This window comes from Falco peregrinus, chromosome 6 (genome assembly GCF_023634155.1).
Source record: "Falco peregrinus isolate bFalPer1 chromosome 6, bFalPer1.pri, whole genome shotgun sequence".
NCBI lineage: Eukaryota > Metazoa > Chordata > Aves > Falconiformes > Falconidae > Falco > Falco peregrinus.
In genome coordinates this window covers 83997575-84016298 of record NC_073726.1, presented here as the reverse complement: position 1 = coordinate 84016298, position 18724 = coordinate 83997575, and the positions used below count along the sequence as shown (strand labels likewise).

Sequence of the window (18724 nt, the reverse complement as noted above, 5' to 3'; positions counted from 1 at the left end):
CAGAAGATACTCCAAGTGCTGCTTCAACAAAGGCAGAGAGGCTTTGAAATGCCACTTAGCACAAGCCAGGGTCTAGTTCAGTGGTTCCCAATCTTTTTATAGCTGAGCCTCTCTCAAGAGAACAATCACCACTTCGTACCTCACTGAATCTAACTGCTCACCTGCCTCAGGGCTGCAATCCCTCCCCTTGGCTCGGGGTGCTCCTGCTTGAGAGTCTGCAGCAGCCAAGGCCTCATGTCACACCCCTGTCCATGTGAAACTGTGTCCTGCCGGGTGTGCTCAGTTCAATTACGCTTCCAGGTACTCTCCTTATTAGCGTGCAGTCATCTCAAATGACATAGGTGGCACAAGTTCTGTGCTGTGGAAAGCTGACAGATGTATTGGCGAAGAAGTTTTGCATAAGTCTCAGCCATTTTCCTCCCACTAATGTGTTAATAAGTCCCATGAAACTAGTTGTCTAATCTGTTCAGCTCCAAAGAAGCTGAAAGAGCATCAATGCAAAATGAGGGGAAACAGCAAGACAGCCTCAGCAAATGGAAGAGGAAAATGAAGATGCTCATACATTATTGCAAAAGAAGACAGTATTTGGGCTTGAAGAAAAGAGACAGTGAAACAGTAGGGAGTTGTGGCCTTTTCCCTTTTTCCTCCTCTTTAACACATTCCCTAAGCCCTTGTCTTGCAAACACAAATACAATTGCACCCCTGCAAGAGGCACACACCCTCCCTGAATAAATGTGATCATTTGGAAGTCACCTCAGTGAAAATCATGAACACTTAGGAATATATCAATGTCCCCAGCTATGTGTAACTGCAAGAACAGTGCTCCAGCCTGCATGCCCTGCTCAGCAGAATTGCTGCCGCAAGCAGCAGAAATGTGCTCACATAAGGAGCAAGCCCCGGGGTTTCCTCTCCTTTTAACATGGCTTACCTCTCTGCCAGCCAGAGCACTCCGTTTAGAGGTACAGACAAGCTGTTAGCATGTGGGCTGCTATAGCAAGAGATGCCGTGGATTTTCTGGATATGTACAAAAAGAGCAATGGCCACTTCAGGCCAGTTTTCCCCGATATTGAGCTGCCCTGATGTATACCCAGTGACTGTGCCACCAAGGAAGTGGCTGCAAAGTTTTCATTGCTTGCTGATGAGGTCCCTGACTGTTTTTACACCTTCTTCTCTAAATAAGGAAGCTGCCTGTCAGGCCTCCGACTGCCGACCCATTTGACTCCTTTGCTTTCAACAGCCAGTGAAACCTCACTCCTGCCTCTGCTCTTCGCTCTTCGGTGACAGCGTTCATCAGACCTCAGCCAGGCTGGGAGGATGGCAGGTTAGTGTTACAGCCCTGGCAGGCTTGCTTACCTTTGGCAAGCTGTTGATGTCAGAGTGATGATGTGGGGAGGGACAGCCTCTGCACTATAAAGATGGGTCAATCAAATATAACTGAGGCTGCCCACAGAAGAGCAGGTTCTACAAAACATGGTCCCCACCAGTTTGAGTCCTGCTGGCCTGTCTCTGCTTCCAACCCAACTGCTATCAGGCTTTAGTTTCATGTCAGCAATCTCTATTTGCTTTCCAAAAATAAGCCTCTGCCACCATGCTGAAGGGAGAAAAACAAGAAGGGCGGTATTTTTAGGGCCATTAATTCTGACCACGTGCCCAGGGGGTGAACCGGATGGCCACTGCACAAAGACTTCTCATCACTATGTCCTGCGAAGCCAGCATTCACTGGACGTTGCCTGCTTTCGTTCTCCTGGGTTTTCTAGCTGGGCTTGCTTCAACACATCCAGTTGTAAGCAGAACTAATGGCACATTGCTGGAAAGAGGATGGCAATCTCTGTTGTCCAGGTCCATTGCTGGGATGTCAGGGGAGAAGTCAGATGTGAACTGGGAAAGTGACTATTTGCTAGGAATCAAGAGGCAGCGGAGGCTTTACTGCAACGTGGGCATCGGGTTTCACCTTCAAATCCTCCCAGACGGAAGGATAAGCGGAGTTCACAATGAAAACCAATACAGTGAGTTGCATCCAGAAATGAAATAGAATAGATGTCACTTAATTGCTGTGAACTCGAGTAATTACCCTTCATAGAATGCAACTGTTATTACTTGATATTATTAATCTGTGCTACATCTGTTGCCTTTTAAAAGTCTCTGGGATCAATCAACATTGTAACCCTCCAGGCTGAAACATGTCACAAATGCTTAGACAAATTTAGATACAATTTATTTTTACTCTGCTTTACTGCATGGATGAGAAAAGACAAACCAGGTTGAAAACTGTCTCTCTGCTGTATTTGCTCACTCCTCACCTTCTCATTTGCCTTTTGAATGAGGGAGGTGGTCTCTGAGCTCAGAGTGCCAATGTATGATTTTTTAATCCTAGTGGACTAGTACTTTTGGGACACTCAGTCATGGAAGGGCTTGCTGTTCCTGGTTGGCTTGTTGTTATGGTTACTGTTCTGTTACCATAAGATAAAAAAAAAAAAAAAAAAAAAAAAAGAAGTAGCCCTATGGATTCTATGGATTTGCATTTCCTGTAGTGGGCAGTTGCTAAAATCTTTTGCAACTAAGATATTGTGAGGGACTTCAAAATGCAAGCCACACTTCTTCACAGCTCAATAACAAACACTCTGTAACTCTAGCATATTAGATTAAAATACCTAATTAAGATAGCCCAAGAGTTTGACAGATCAAAAGAATTTGATAGAGCAAAAGGATTATAAAGCATGTGACTATGACTATGACTCCAGAATAATTATTTTGGAATCCTACAGCATGTAAGAAAAACCAAGATCTCTGTGTATTTCAATTTTGCTGGACTAGGGAGATAATTCTAATAAAGAAAACATGACAAGTTCAATAGGTTTTTAAAATAAATAAATTATATCTGAGTTGCCTTTGATTAGCTTTAAATTCTGTGATAACACATCTATTGTGTTTCTCATTTTTTTAGGTCTCTTTGAAATATCCACTGTAGAGAGAGGTGTCGTTAGCCTGTTCGGTGTGAAAAGTGCCCTCTTCATTGCAATGAATAACAAGAGGAAGTTGTATGGAACGGTGAGTACAAGTGTGAATCGTTTTTCAAGGCTTAAACAAAGGCGGCAAAGGTTTTGGGTTGAGGTTTTTTTCCCCCCCCCCTCCTGAAAATCTCTGATTACAAGCAGAGAAAATAGCTTTTCAATTACAGGGAGCCTGCCCAGCCTGGTGTCATCAGTGTTATTTAGTGCAACAAGCAGTGTGGCTGAGGTCTGTTATTTTAAAGCTTTCCAATAAGATTGTACAGGGAGAACCCTAGGCAAATGGATGCATTCTGTGAATACTGTGGGTTAATTAGATGGCTTCTTCTAAGGGCCTGGCACTGCAAACTTGTTTTACTAAGACTGAAACCAGTTGATCGCTTTTTGCATTGCATTGTACATAAAGCAAAAGGCTGTGCTCTGCAAAAAGCCTTAGAAGGTAAAGTGTGTGTGTGTATGTTCACAAGTGTGTGTGTGTGTGTATGTGATTGCATGTGTATGTGTGTGCGTACAGGTGTGTGTCAGAGAGGTGCAATTAGAGCTATTGACACTAGCCACCATTAGTAAAATGACTACATGTCTCTTCCTACCAAAACCAACTACACCATGAAGAATAAATAGGAAGTCTACTCTACAAAGTCAGCATATGCACCTGGGTTATTTTAATGACCAGTTTTGTGAGATCAGTACCAAAGGGTAAGAAAACAATAATAGCTATTAACAGTGGTATGCAAGTCACACTGAAACACCATCAGCATCATCCTTATCTAGAAAGTGCTATCTATGCCATCTAACTGCAATTTAATCTCTGAGGCATGAGCAAGGCATCTCTAGTCTCAACATTCAGCAAAAAAAGCTCTTGTTAGGAAGCGGCTTTGAAAGAGGCTGGCTCTGGGCAACAGGCAAAAGCAGTCCACCTCAAAGTAATTCATGGCACTGATTGCATTCATCTCTTTTGTCAAGAAACAACAAAGTAATTTTTGTGGAAACAGCTGTAATTTCTACAAAGCATTTCAGTTGCTTAATAAAACATCAAATGTTGTGAAGGACCTGTAGCCATTACTAATATGACTGATTTCTTCTCACACAGATAATGACAGTGGGACGTTTTAAAGTTTCACTCTAGATATTCTTTCAATTGCGTCTGATTTCAAGCACCTAAAAAGTGCTACAAGCCCAACTGCTTTGCTTGACGAGGTCTTTCTAAAGAAATGCAGGGTCTGGCTTCAGATGTCCCTTTGATTCTTTCCCTGCAGTTTCAATCCAGTCTTGTTTATTTTCAAAGACGTTTTACAAATCTGTAAGAGATGTGCATCTTCCCTTGCACAATGCAATGCCCTAAACTGAACTCTTACAAGCTTTAAATGGCATTATTACAAAGATGTCCAAATAGAACAGCACCGGTGGTGTCTCATATGCCAGACATTTGATGTCAGGAAATTATTCTGCTTTGTCTTCTAATTCCATCGGTGCTCTGTTTGTCTCCTGCATGTCCTTGCACCTCCTCTCCCCGATAACTCCCCCTCCTTGGATTTACATGATGTGACATGAAAAAACCCAAAACTTTCCCTGGCTTAGAACCTGCTTCATCTCTCACTAGCAGTTAAATATAGTATCACTTATGATTTAACAAAAGAAAAGATTTAGTGCTAATATGAGGTCTTATTCAAAAGCCTTATGCAAGCAAATAGTTCTCCCTGGACATGGCTGTTTAACAGCCAGCATATCGTTCTTTTATAAATTACAGGGCTTCTTGCAGAGAGGAGTTGTGAAATAAATCTACGTCATTTGGAGAAAAGGGCATGATGCTGACAGAAATTATTGCTTGCAAATAAAATTAAGAAATCCATGATTTATGAAGAAATAACTTGATCTGTCACAGGAAGTACACAGTCCATTATCTGGACAGGTGGCATCTGAGTGCCTCTGACACCACATTAGCACTGGGGAGGGATATTTATTGTTGGATGCAGTCGCTGCGGCACCACCTGTTGCACTGCAACAAGTTCTTCTGTGAAAACACTAGTAAGAAAAATGACTAGAGCCTTCATGAAATATTTATTGTACATGCTTTGGTCTTCCCCCCTCCCATTTCTATTCTTCAGGCTGTTTTCCAAGATGAGTGCAAATTCAAAGAAACCTTGCTGCCCAATAACTACAATGCCTATGAATCAAATGCTTACTGTGGTGCTTACATAGCACTCAGCAAACATGGGAGAGTGAAGAGAGGAAACAAGGTTTCTCCTGCTATGACAGTGACCCACTTCTTACCAAGAATATGAACGTGAGCAAAGCAGAAGATTAAATCCCAGGAAAAACTATTTCATTTTGCACATGGGAATAATCTCCCAGGTAAAGTATTTATACTGTTCATTGAAAAAAAAAAAAATAATCTATATATGTATGTGTATATTTGGATAAAAATATTTGTACTAGATTCATCACATAATGTATGTAATGTGATGCTGCTTCTCTTCTACTCTGTACAAATTTTACATGGCTATGTGCCTCCTTTGGTGCTGAACAGAGAAAAGTGTAAGCTGGAGTGCAAAGGAAGTATTTGGGAGATATAGAATGGCTGTGGGTAATCATCTAACCAATCATAGATTATTTACTAAATAGTATTAATTACCTCAGATAATAACCTTTCATAGTAAGCTGTTTACATATCATGGGCCAAATCATCAGATGACTTTGCTTCACCGAGCTTCAAGCAGTTAACTCCATCTGAATATCTACCTGCGTCTCTCCTCCTGCACACTGTGTCCTGTCTTGTAAAGTCCTCAATCTATTTTGATCGTTAAGGCGCCAATTCCACAAGCTACTTCTACACAAGCAAACTGTCTACCCCCAGAGACCCTCCATCTCTGAAGGAATTCTCCAGGGTCTCCTCACATGGACTTGTTGGCAAAATGAAGGCCTACAATTTCCCTTAAGAAGGACCTCAGGATAAATCACGGATGTGTCCCAAATGCAAAATATATTTGGAGCTAAGGATTTCCGATGGCATTTTGTGAGTTTAATTTAGACTCACCTCAAATATAGGTGTGTAGATCTTTAATATAAATACATGTATATATCTAGACATGGGATGTGTGAGTGTATATCTATGTGATTACATATTTTAATGAATCAACCATCCCAGTCTCTAGGTGCCCAGGTGCCTTTATATGCATGCACACATAGAAAGACATAAATATTTCAAGGCATTGTATTTCATTTAGGCTGAAGCTTCTTAATCTCTAAGAACTAGAACAAGTCTGCAGGATGCATTTTATAAAATGTATGATATTCATGAAAGCTTCCAGCAAAAGGTTATTTTAGAAAATTTCTCTGTTTTGAAATTTCTTCTATTTACTGCTTTAAGTATATTTGGTGCTTCTCTATCACACCTCACTGAGGTATGAAGGACAGAGGAAGAAGGAGGCTACATAAGCATGCCTTCCTGCATTGGGACAGAGGAATTTGTGCCTTAATTCCAATTTCTGTCACTTCCAAAGCATCAGTCTCAAAAACAACAGGGCATGCTGTATGAAATACTCTCCAAAGCTCTCCTAGAAGCCACACAAATGGCGCACAACCTTGCCTGTTTTGACAACCTTTTTCCAGATCACCAATGACGCTACATTCTCCGTGCCTTTGAAAGAGTATTTTGAGAGTCCCTAAGTCAATAGTCACTATAAATGTCAGTTACCAGAAGCCTTGGGATTCCTGCATTGATGGCATGCTCCTAAATTTGACACTAGATTCAATGCAATGTCAGAGCATGAGCATTTTCAGCATAGATGGACCATGCTGCTGCAGAAGCGAACATCTGAGTGCAAGATAATCTCCCACGTCCAGCCAAAATGTGGCTATGTCCAGCCTTGACATGCCATTCTATTTGCAGGGAGTGTCTATTCATGATGAATTTGAGCCTTCTGACATGCATGAAAAACACTGTCAGGGTGAGATCCTCAGTTGGAGTAAGCCTGGTAAGACTATTGGTTTATAGCTGCAGAAGATTTGGCCCAAAGAGCACACCTACAAGGATGTATCTACAGCCACGCTTTCTGAAAAATTGTCAAGACAATTGTTTTGTGAACAAGGTACAGTTTTCCAGCTCCTTTTGTGTGAGTTATACTTGAATTTATTTTGCTCAAATGTAAGTGGTGATCACAGTGTAAATGAAGAGAAAAAAGAATGGAATACTGCTTACAGCATGTGAATGGGACACTTTGGGTATGGCAAAGGAAAGGAGTTACTCTTCATTTTCTGGTCTTGCGGTATGTAGAGAGAAGCCAAGTTGGCACACTTTGTTCATCCACAATGTGTGCAACAGTTTTCTTTGGAAAAATGTGCATTTTAAGAGAGAAAGCAGGATTTTTTGAGTGGGGAGAGTGGGTCAGAGAAAAGTTTGGAGGATATTAGACAGTTACAGTGACCTAGAATCCCTAGAGGTACAGATAAGAAGACTACAGCTGTGCTGAAATACATTAGCTGGCAACCTGTATCCTTGTGTAATATTCCTAATTGTCTTTGAAATTAAGTTTGAAGAAGGATGGAAGAGTACATGGATGTACAAGAAATCATAGTTTGAATGCTGACACACAAGGGTGTTTTTTTTTATTACAGCTTAAACCAGTGTCCTTAGGATAGGATGAAGTCTGTTCCCTCTTAAACCAGTGCAGTCTAGAGTAATGTATTGTTGCCAGTACTGATAAATAATGGGATAGCTGGCATAAAAGGTGAGTATCAGACTCACTGACTCCATTTTGCACATACTGGTCAAGAGCAAGAATAAACAGTAGACTGGGTCACAAGAATTCTGGATGCAGCCTGCTGTTCAGAGTTTATTATTAAGAACTGCAGGCCCTTGCAGATGCAGTTTTGGTGGGCATTTGGAAAGCCTCACCAGTCACTCTGCTGAGTTCCTCTTTACACCATTTTTTTTTCTTATTACATATCAATGCCAGCCAGATCAACATTGAAGTCAACACTGAAATCACGAAAGGTCTTCCAGTGCCAGAATCCTGAGTAATATGAGAGTGAAACATCATTGTCAGGAGTGATAACTGTGGCAGGAAACCCCTCCAGCATAAACAGTGCAGTACTGAAGCATTGTGGGGTTATAGACTAGTTGGATATGATGCTTTGACAGAGGTGCTCCTTAAGCCAATGCGTGGCTGCTTTCAAGAGAGGAGTTAAGGCACGTGTTGACACATTGCTGTGCATGTGCAGTCTAGGGTGGCAGCTCGCAGCAGCAGTGAGCACTGTGGCAGTGTTCAAGGAGTTGTACAACTTGCCTAGGAAATGGCCTGATCCTGTTCTGCCCCATGCTTGAGTAGCTGAATTCCACTTCCTTCCTTACCACCTGCATGGGAGAAGGAGGATTTAGGAAGACCACCACGCATTTTACACAACTCAGGATAAATTTGTTAGGCTAGCATGGAGGGCAAAAAACCCAAACCTTCTGTAAGCTGCATGTTCGTGATACGGAGGCTATGGAGAGAATATGGGCATGTTCTGGCAAACGCTCAAGCAAAACTTTCTTTAGAAGAATAGTTCCGTGGATATGTGACTATGTAAAGAAAACTCATGAAAGTAAAGGAGTTTTGCAAATCAGGGCCAAATTATCAACCTATTATTGACAGTTCTTGCAGTGGTCCCTGTCAAACATGTCTCAACTCAGTGCTCGTTAATGCCAAGTCATGGAATGGGCTACAAGCTTTGAAAGCATTGTGAATGCCCCACACCAGCCTGTCTTGCCCATATTTTGCACATGGGATTCTCCTTGAAGTTGATACCTATTTTCAAGGTTCCCTCTTCCATGGGCAAATACCATAATAATTTAAGACCTAATCTACCTCTGTTAGAAACCAGTCTTGACTGGCACTGAATCATGTTCTTAAATGATCTAATTTTCCCCAAACATGCAGAGATGCAGACACACACACAGTGGAAAAGCAGAGTAATTTTTGTATACCTCACTAACTATTTCAATTCCAAGATTTTATTTTGCACAGTAAAATGGTGCCAAAGTTCTCACATTATTTCTTTTTTTTTCACTAAAATATACCTCATATTCTGATGCAATGTGGACTCACAATTGAGAGTGTAAATTTGCAAGAAACACAAAACTGTCCAATAAGTTGTTTGTGAAATTGCTTCTATTTTTATATGTATGTGCTGCGCACAATAGTTTAATGTATTAATAAAATAAACTTTTATACATTTCTGGTAGTGTTTTGACTCCAGATCCCTCTTAACATTTGGTTTTTCCCTTGCTTCAGAGCTGCTCTATTAAATCACCCCCGCCTTCCCCTCACCCCCAGTTTTTAGTCACGACTAGAACCAGAGGATGCATTGGTACACTTAAAATTGTGGTAGACTTCTGTGTTCTTCAGACTTCTTGCCTGGCAAGCCATGAGAGCAGTGCCAGCTATAGAGAACCTGGGAGTTTCACAGAAAAGAAGGAAAATAAAAGTGCAATCTGATTCAAGATGAGCTGTCATAGCCACCTGTCTAAACTCCAGTGCTTTTTATGTGGGGAGGGTCTAGTGCTGCTCTCCTGTTGCTAGTGCTCTTCAGTGTTTAACTACCAGTGCATATCCCTTACTTCATTAAATATGAAAGGCTTTTTTTTTCTTTTCTTTTTTTCTTTCTTTTTTTTTTTTTTTTTAATGGTGTTTTCTTCTTGTCTGGGACTTGGGAGAGCAGCTTCCTGCAGTCATCTCTGAGGGATTCTGCCTCACTATGTCTCAGAGTTGGGTATTTGGGAAACACTGTTCCATTTCAGTGATTTGGTAAGTTTTGATCTCCCTTTCTCCCCTCCCAAGCTGACAATCAGTCCTTCAGTCAATTAAATGATCTCTCCTAGTTTGAGGACACAGACTAAGGTATTAGAAACAACTAGCTGGGAATATGCCACCTGCTTTTTGTTTAAGTGCGCTGTTTAATCCATACCAGCACGATATCGCAGAGCAGACAATTCTCCAAAGCTCTGATTGCTGGTGGCCCTTCTCAGGAGTGTAAGAACATCAGCCACCACCATGCTGGCTAAAAGCCATTCTCTGCATTTGTGTTTTGGCTGCCTGCATTTCCCTGTAATAACTCCCTTTGCAAGTAGTTATAAATTCTTGCGTGTCATTGCTCTGCATATGTGCCACGTTTCACCTGAGAAAGGACTTCATTTCACTGGTGGATTAAACAATGCTTCTGTCTACTGTAGAAGTGCCTTGTTTACAGCTCTAAAGGCCAGTCACTGTAGGCAGGAGTGGGAACGGGAGAAGAAGATACATAACCCACATGCACGAACCGGAAACAATGGGACAAACTGGCAGCTGATGTAAACCAACCTAGCCCCAGCAAAACAGAAACATAAATGATTTGGTATGAAGTCATCTGCAGAGGCTAGGAGAAGACTATACATGGTCAGATCAGACCTCAGACAACCTCAGACACAGTCTAGTTTCTTCTCCCTGTGCTGCAGCTTGCCCTTTGAAAGGTGATGCTGGCCAGACACACCTAAGCGAGTACCCAGGCGCCCTGGGAGACATAAGCAGTTACCATGCTCCCTTCCTACTCTGTGCTCTCAGCTCAGAGGATTAAAAATCTTCAGGGAATTTGGGGGATGAGATGGTGGCTGAGCTAAGCCCAACACCTCTATGAAGAGCAGGAAAAATTCTGGGTGAACTTTGCTTGGTATACATAATATTCTGCTTCCTTTCAGGTAATTTGAAACTTAATGATGTACCTGTTCCCACAGATACACCTATGACACGGTTACCTTATCCTTCTCACCACTTCAGCTTGGGTTTCTGTCTGAGCAACTCTGCTGCTCACCCTGGACAGGCTGTGGGATGCTTGTCAGGGAAGCTTTAGTACACAAGGGTAAATTCACTTGAAACAAAAAACTTGGTCGAATGGCTTAAAGAGGCACCTCTCCTAGCTCCCTGTACTAATCCTGTTCCTCTAGTCTCTTCTTTCCTCCCAAGTCCTTTTGTCTGACTTGTCACTGAAAATATAAATGCTCCTCTGGAAAGTCTTCCCCTGCACCCACAATGGAGCAGGAGTATCCCAGCATGTCCCTTCTCTCTCCCCTCCCCCAAGTCATGCTGCCCTCTGTGTCCCCTGGCCTGAAGCCATTGGCAGAGACCCATAATCTGTCCACTTACTCAGGCTCTAGCTTCTCTGATGACCCACATCAGCAGGTGCTGTTTTCATTAGCTTGATGAGCCTGAGTTGTCAATAGTTCCTAAAAGACATGCCAGCCCTGAGCTGGCTGGAGGTTACAGTGTGAGGAGCACAGGTGAAAGCAGGCAGCACTACACCTTCCTGCAGCCAGTAAAATCTGCTCAGCAATGGCAGCAAGATGAACTCAAAGATATTTAGATGGGAAAGAGCTGCTGGAGGGCTTGAATCCAAACTCTAGCTCAGTGCAGGACCAACCTCAAAGTTAGAGAAGGTTGTATCAGGAAGAATCCCCTCTATCTAGCCCCTCTAACGGCCCCTGTGATAGCCTCATGATTCATTAAGCTCTGGATGAAACTCTGGATATCATCTCAAAAGGGGTCAGTCACAGACAGATGTCTCAAATGGATCACCAGCACAGCTTGTGCTCTGCTGGAAGGCAGCCTAAAAGCTGATGGCATCTTCCTGTTGACACAAGCCACATCTGTCCTGCACACGGAGCAGAAAATGTCCTTCCTACTAGAATTCACCCACACCAGCACAAATAGCTGCAGAAATAATCTGAAGGATCCAGTCGCCTGAAGGGAAAGGACAAAAAGAAAGAAAGAGGGAAAAAAAAAAAAAAAAAGGGCTTTCTGGCAACTCATGGATACAAGGCTACTTCAGTTGTAGGTGCACAAGATCTGGGAGAAGACACAGGTGCATGAATTGTATGGCTTCAGGTGCAAGTCCAGACCACTTTCAGGGAAAAGGGCGGCAGCAGTGCTATTCTGAAATCTGGATGTCACCTAACGCCAACACCTACGGTGCAAGAGACAGGTAGAAAGAGTCTGACCTCCTGAGGCTGATTACTGCAATTTTTTATTGGCTGTTATTGTTATTATTGCCCTCTGGTGGCTGTGTTGCTATTTAGCAGCGAGGTACAAGAGGCCAAGCATGAGTTCTGGGCCATGGGACTGGGCACAAGGGGGAAAGGAGGCTAACACCTCATGGCTGTGATTTGATACAGGCTTCCGGTCCCTCCCCGTGTTAGCATCTGTTGCATCCTTATGCAGGAAAGCCACAAAACACAATATTTGGGGTTTAATTTCTCATAATACTAGGCAGGTAAATTGATTATGAAAACTACTTTGCTTTTACTCTGAATTTTCCAGCCTGAAGATTTGCCAAGGTTTTTGCAAATATAAAACATGAGCCTAAACATCAAAGGCAGTGCCGCACAGAACGCCTTAAAGGATGTAGACATGGAGCTGTTGGAGCAGGTCTGAAGGAGGACCACAAAAATGATCAAAGGGCTGGAACACTTCTTCTATGAGGAAAAGCTGAGAGAGCTGGGGTGGTTTAGCCTAGAGAAAAGAAGGGTCTGGGAAGACCTTATTATGGACTTTCAATACTGTGTATTTTGCTGGTTTATAAGAAAATTTTATTTCTTATAAGAAATATAGAAATAAGAAATACAAAAATTTGCGGGCTTATAAGAAAGATGAAGACAGACTTTTTAGTAGGGCCTGTTGCAACAGGACAAGGAATAATGGTTTTAAACTAAAAGAGGGTAGATTCAGACTAGATATAAGAAAGAATTTTTTTATGATGAAGGTGATGAAATACTGAAACAGGTTGCCCAGACAGGTGGTGGTAAATGTTCCATCCCTGGAAACATTCAAGATCAGGCTGGACGGGGCTCTGAGCAAGCTGATTTGGTATAAGATATCCCTGCTCATTGCAGGGGGGTTGGACTAGATGGCCTTTAAAGCCCCCTTCCAACCTAAACTACTATATAGTTCTATGACATAAGATGACAAAGCTCATTGGATCTCCCTGCTGATGACATCTGTGGCAGGAAATGCGGTTTTGCAGCATGGAGCACCTTGAGTGCAAAAGCAGAAAGCAGCAGCCTTTTCCAAATTATACTGAAGAGAGTAATTTTAAAGCATATGTAAGAAATCCCTTTTTTTCCTGTTACCTCACTGAGTGCACTATTACAAATAGTGTTGTGGGACCATAAGTGATCACAAATGATACAGTCTCCAGTTCATCGACTACCAGAAACGCTCTTTGCAGGACCAGGAGCCTGGGGGAAGATGCTGGTTGTCTGACTGCCAGGGGGCAGTGTGCCACCTGCAGAAACGATAACTCCGGGGAAAAAGAAATACAGAAGGAAAAAAAACACAGAAAGGATCACTGACACTTAGAAACAGGCAGATTGTGAAGAAATCTACTGAACTGAGATTCACCTCACCAGCAAAATCTGGAGCATCATACAAATGCTATAGTCACTTCTTCATCAACTACTGAGCTAGCAGTTTTTCTAGAAGAGTGGCAGGTACTATACCACAGTTTCACGAAAAAATGTAGCCAGAGCTTTCCTCAAAGTGAAAAAATAGGCTTTCTAGTCAGTAAAAAACAAACTTTCAGATAAGTTGTTTACTTTCCTTAGGACATGCAAACAGGCACATCAGAAAAGTGGTAACTGAAAACCTTTTGATTTTCAGTAGTTTTCACCCATTTCTTTTTTGAGTCAAGAAAGCTTATGGCAGAAAACATCAAATTCTGTTTAACAGGTCCTTATTTTCTGTGTTGTAGAAAAATGAAAATATTCTCCTTAGTTTAAATGATAACTGTGTGAGACATTTTAGTGTTAATATATTTTTCTTTCTTTTAAAGGTGTATGTGGTGGGAAGTAACAGGCTGACACAGTCTGAGACCAAAGGGCCAGCCTGTACATTACGCATATCAATGTCACCTGAAATTTATGTTGCTATAAGGTAGGAAGCAGGTTCAGGCTTGCCCAGTGTACTCAGTCTAAGCCTCCAGTCCAGGCTGTATGATTTTCTGTGCAGGATCCCAACGCTGATCCTAGGAGTGGCAAAAGGGGCTGGGATGCAATGTTGAAATACCATGGAGACCTGAGGACCTAATTGCCTCCTGGTCCTTTTCTCCTTAGCGAAACTTGGTGTTGCACGGAGGAGACCGCAGTGTGGACATCACAGGATCTCCAGCAGCTCTGCAAAGCCTGTCTTTGAGGAAACGTGATGAGAAACCACAGCAAAGGTGGGAGCTGGGCCCAGTTTCTCACAGGTCAGGAAAAAGCCACACAAGCAGAGGGACTGCTGGACTCTAAGTCAGCTAAACTCAGCCTTGCAGAAGGCCAGGCCAGCAACCTGACCAAAGGTGCCTCCAGGGCCCAGTCTTATTTAAATCAGCCTGGGTTGGGACAGTGGACATGCTGGACATCATGTGCCATGACCCTCCCCGCTGAGCTGTGGGCCTGCCCGCCCCAGCCCCATGCCCAGGGAGGCTGGCCAGGCCAGGCCTCTGCCCCTGCCTGGCCGCGGCAGGAGGGCTGTGGTGTCCCCGGCCGGCCATGCTGCTCCCCAGGAGTGAGCTCAGCCCTTCCCAAGCACCCAAACAAGTGCCATCAAGCTGCTTGCTGACCACCTGGGGCCTCAGCCCTAGAAGCTCTCCCAAGGGACCGGCCATCTCCTGGGCTCTGGCATCCCCACAGCGCCAAGCCCTCAGCCAAACCTCATCTTCCCCCGTGGGCTCGCCCAGTCCCTGGGGCTGGTCAGGGCCAGCTCAGACCCTACCACCAGCCCTCAGCTCTAAGTCTGCCCTGTCATGTCCTCTTCCACTTTGCTATTTCTGGTCTGGCTCTGCACCCCTTAAAATCCTACTAGTGCCCCCCAGCAATATCGTCCCTCAACAGCAAGTCCCTTCTGATCCCAGACCAGGCCTGGCTGGGCAGAGAAGCTGCTGCCAGAGCCCTGAGGGCACTAACGGGCCTTAATGGCCCCAACCAGCCTCACCTGGGACCGCCTGGATTGAGATACATTATCATAACTCTGGAGATGCACAACACGTTTGTCTGGAAATCGGCCATTATAGGGAGAGGTTAGCATGACTTTTCACAATTTTGATTCTGGAACCGGAGGAGAAAGACACCTCTGGGAAAAGGTTCACACTGGGGTTCTGTAACTAGGGACACAGCAGGGAAATGCTCACAGGGTGCCAGGCTAGCATGAGGAAGTCCCAGGCTGAGTTCTCAGCTCTCCCACAGGATTCCTACGTGTCTGTGGACAACGCACTGAAGCTCTCTGCACTGTCTCTCACACGCAGCAGACACTGCAAAACCGATGATGTGGAAAACTAAGTTAGCCATATGTGCTGAACTGGGACAATTCTGATAAATGGCGGGTGAACAAATACCTCAGCAATCTATTTTCCTCATCCTAATAAAATCACTTCCATCTTCTGTATATGGCCCTTCAAGTAGAGAACCTACAGCCAGATTTTCCCCCTTATCTTCTCCAGGCTGCACAAACCCTGCTCCAACAGCCTCTCCTTGTATATTATGTGTTCCAGTCTGCACACATCTTAGTGACACTCCTCTGGACTTGCTCCAGCTTGTTAACATCTCTCTTGCAATGTGGAGCTCAAAACCAGACAGTGTCAGATGTGGCCTCACAAAAGGGAAATAAACACTTCCTTCGATCTGTTGGCTATGTTTTTGCTAATACAACCCAATATGCCATTGTTTTTTTTAACAGTTGCGTTGATAGCCTTTCTTACACTAAGGAGTCTCAAAGGGCAAGGAGTGGCAAAGGCAGAGAGTCTATAACCTGGGGATTCCCCCTCCAGCCTCTCAAGGGAACTGCCAGACATTCATTTAAGACAGTTTTGTGTAAGAGCATGACAATGGGGTGAGGCTGTTGTCTGGATTTCATTAAGTGATTTGCAAACAAATTAAAATGTTGTGAAACAATCTGGTCCCTATGGAGCTTAGCAATGCTCAGTCCCATTCCCACTGTTGCTAAGGAAAGCAGAGGGTATTCAGCATCTTTGACAGACATTTGCAGGCCATGATCTAAAGGTGTCTCAGTGACTTCAGTGTGCTGGTCAGCATTGGCAGTGTAACTTAAGATATGCTCATAAAAGGAAAGAAACAGCCCCAAATCTCTTTTACATTCTGTTTCTGTTGGTTTTGCTTTTGGCATTTACTGAAGCCACCCTGCTCTGCATCAGTTTAAACAACGGAACACATAATTACATCCCAGGTATTTAACTACAGAAGACTTTTTGTTCCTTGGAAAAATGACCCAACTGCAAACTCTTGCACCTCACTTTTGGAGTTACAAATGACTCAGCAGAAGCCAAGAGGACATTTGGTTTCCTTGTCAGAACGCAAGAGTAAAGGAGGAAGTAAGAATCTCTTCCAGCTGTTGGGTAACTGAGGGGGAGACTGAGGCTAAGACAAACTGTGGGGAATCTCTAGGTTTAATATATATAATGCAAACTGGAATTACAGTTAACTGCAGTGACCAATCCCGGCTGATGAAATAGCTGTCACTGGAAAAAAATCCTAAAAACAAACAACCAAGTATGCAGCCACAAGCGGAGATTTCTTTTTCCTCTCCAGCCAAGCTCTGCATCCAGCTCAACCCAAAAGCATGTTTGTTTTGGAAGCCATAGTCTGCTGCAAAGTGTTTGGCTAAAATCCAAGGGGCCAATAAGTCCAGATGAGCTGAACAAGCTGTGTCCTTGGATCATGAGATGTGAACATGTTATTCAATCCTGGATTGCATGCATGCATATTATTGTTGGTTACTTTTTGTTACAGGGTGTGGATCAAAATGCCTTGATCGGGACTAAATTTCTACCCCCTAAGTTAACTGTTTACAATTCACAATTTTATTGTGTGCTTGTTATTTCATGGACCAGACCTCACAGCACTAGAATAGCTCCTCAAGGACAATGCGACCATACAGCTTAGGTCAAGTGAGCAATCATTAGCGATAATGTATAAACTCACAGAGTTGTTTGCAATTACATTTTTCAGAGCTGTCTGGAGAAAAGCATCTACTTTTTTCTTAAATATTTATGAGAATTAATCCATTCTGAGCCATTCCAGGTGATCAGAGCCTGGTGGTCTTCCTGGGGATGCTCTGTCTGTGACCTGGGCCCAGGACTCACCAGGCCAACACAAATCTTCCAGTTTATTGAAGAGGCAATAGACTTGCTGCAAAAACATAAGGAAGGTGATTATAACTAGTATAGGTGTCATTCAGTGAGATCATAATTTCTTTTCAGTAACACTTTAACCACCTCAGTCATCCAGTGAGGGACAAGCCAGCTTACAGTTCCCACAGGGGCAAAACAGAAGCAATTATTACAAGGTAGTGGACCCATGACAAACCCTTGCCCTACCTTGACTCTTGGCAACACTTCCATGCAGCCAGGACTTCAGATCTCAAGCTAAGCTGATGGGAACAGCAAGTAGCACAAGCAACTTATTTGACTCTAACTTCATGATCTTGCCTGGTTACTGTCCCTTAGTGAAAATATGTTAAGTACTTTTTCACTTTAATATAACCATGTAGCCAACCCTATGCAAAAGCACTAAATCCCAGTGCTAGACTAACAACAATGTTTGGAAATAGGAAACTACATAAAATGAAGTGTTTTCCTGAAATAAAGCAGTCAGTCAGTGTACATTTAGCTGCCTTGCAGTGCACTACAAGAGGAGATGGGTGCATGAACTGATTTTCTTTTTGAGGCTGTGTATGTGTATCCTCAGTATTCATAAGGACCTAGAAGCAAGCACACCAGGAAAAAGAATACATTTTTTTTAGACAAGACACACTACCTGGGTAGACAAGTCAGCAGAAATGGGTATGCCAGTGATGGATAAACTGTAGCACAGGGCAGATTTCAGAATCTAGTCAGAGAAGCTGCAGCCCTTCCGTGCCAGCTCACTAAAAAACCAACATTTTGCAAAGGCAATGATTAGAGCAATAGAAAATGTGGGAAAGGGACATGTATGGGGCATGTATGGGTGCCACATCCTGTAAACCTTGAGCAAATCTGTCGACATTGTGTTGCAGATATTAAAGAGAAACTTGCCAGTTTCAGAAGACCTGGATAATCTCAAACAGAATTTATTTTCTACACCCCTGTAACAATCAACATACAGGTCTACAAGCCACTTGGGTGACTATGAAATTTCTTCTGTCTAAAATATCCTATGTGTGTGTTTTGCACCACCTCAGTTTATGCTAAGCTAGTTGTCAGCTGTCATGAAAATGTTAACTTGAATTCATTTCCATCCTTTCCACAGAAGTGGGGATCGAGGAATGAATGAACCATGGAGCAATGGGTCTTGAAGTGACACCAGTGTCAGAGACATAGTCATGTTCAGACTAAGCAGGCAGGCTAGCCAGCTCCTGGTATGCAAGAAAGTCCATTAAGACTATGGAAAGCATAATAAAGAAGATTTTTTTTGTTATTATTATTTAGAAACAAAGCGTTAAGTTGCATTTCTAAGTTAAAAAAAAAAAAATCAGCCAAGAAATCTTTGTTTTTGGAAAACTGAGCGGTTTGGTGAGAATCCAAAACTTCAATAAAGATGACAAAAACCACCTGCATGTCTTCTGTGAAAGAGAATGCATTTCCCAGCCAGCCCTGGCATGACACCAGCTTGTGCCAGCTGTGAAAATGGCCAAAGATCAGTAGGGCCAAGGTGCAGGATCAGCGTCCCAGCAGCTGAT

At 43.1% G+C, this 18724-nt stretch overlaps 1 protein-coding gene across 1 annotated transcript; it reads left to right on the top strand.

The window, feature by feature from the left end:
* Window positions 1-1666: 1666 nt before the first annotated feature.
* On the top strand, window positions 1667-5290 carry FGF6 (fibroblast growth factor 6). The gene is made up of 3 exons (XM_005234735.1): window positions 1667-2006; window positions 2945-3048; window positions 5114-5290. Exons 1-3 carry the CDS (start codon window positions 1667-1669, stop codon window positions 5288-5290), a joined length of 621 nt encoding a protein of 206 aa, XP_005234792.1.
* Window positions 5291-18724: the final 13434 nt, after the last annotated feature.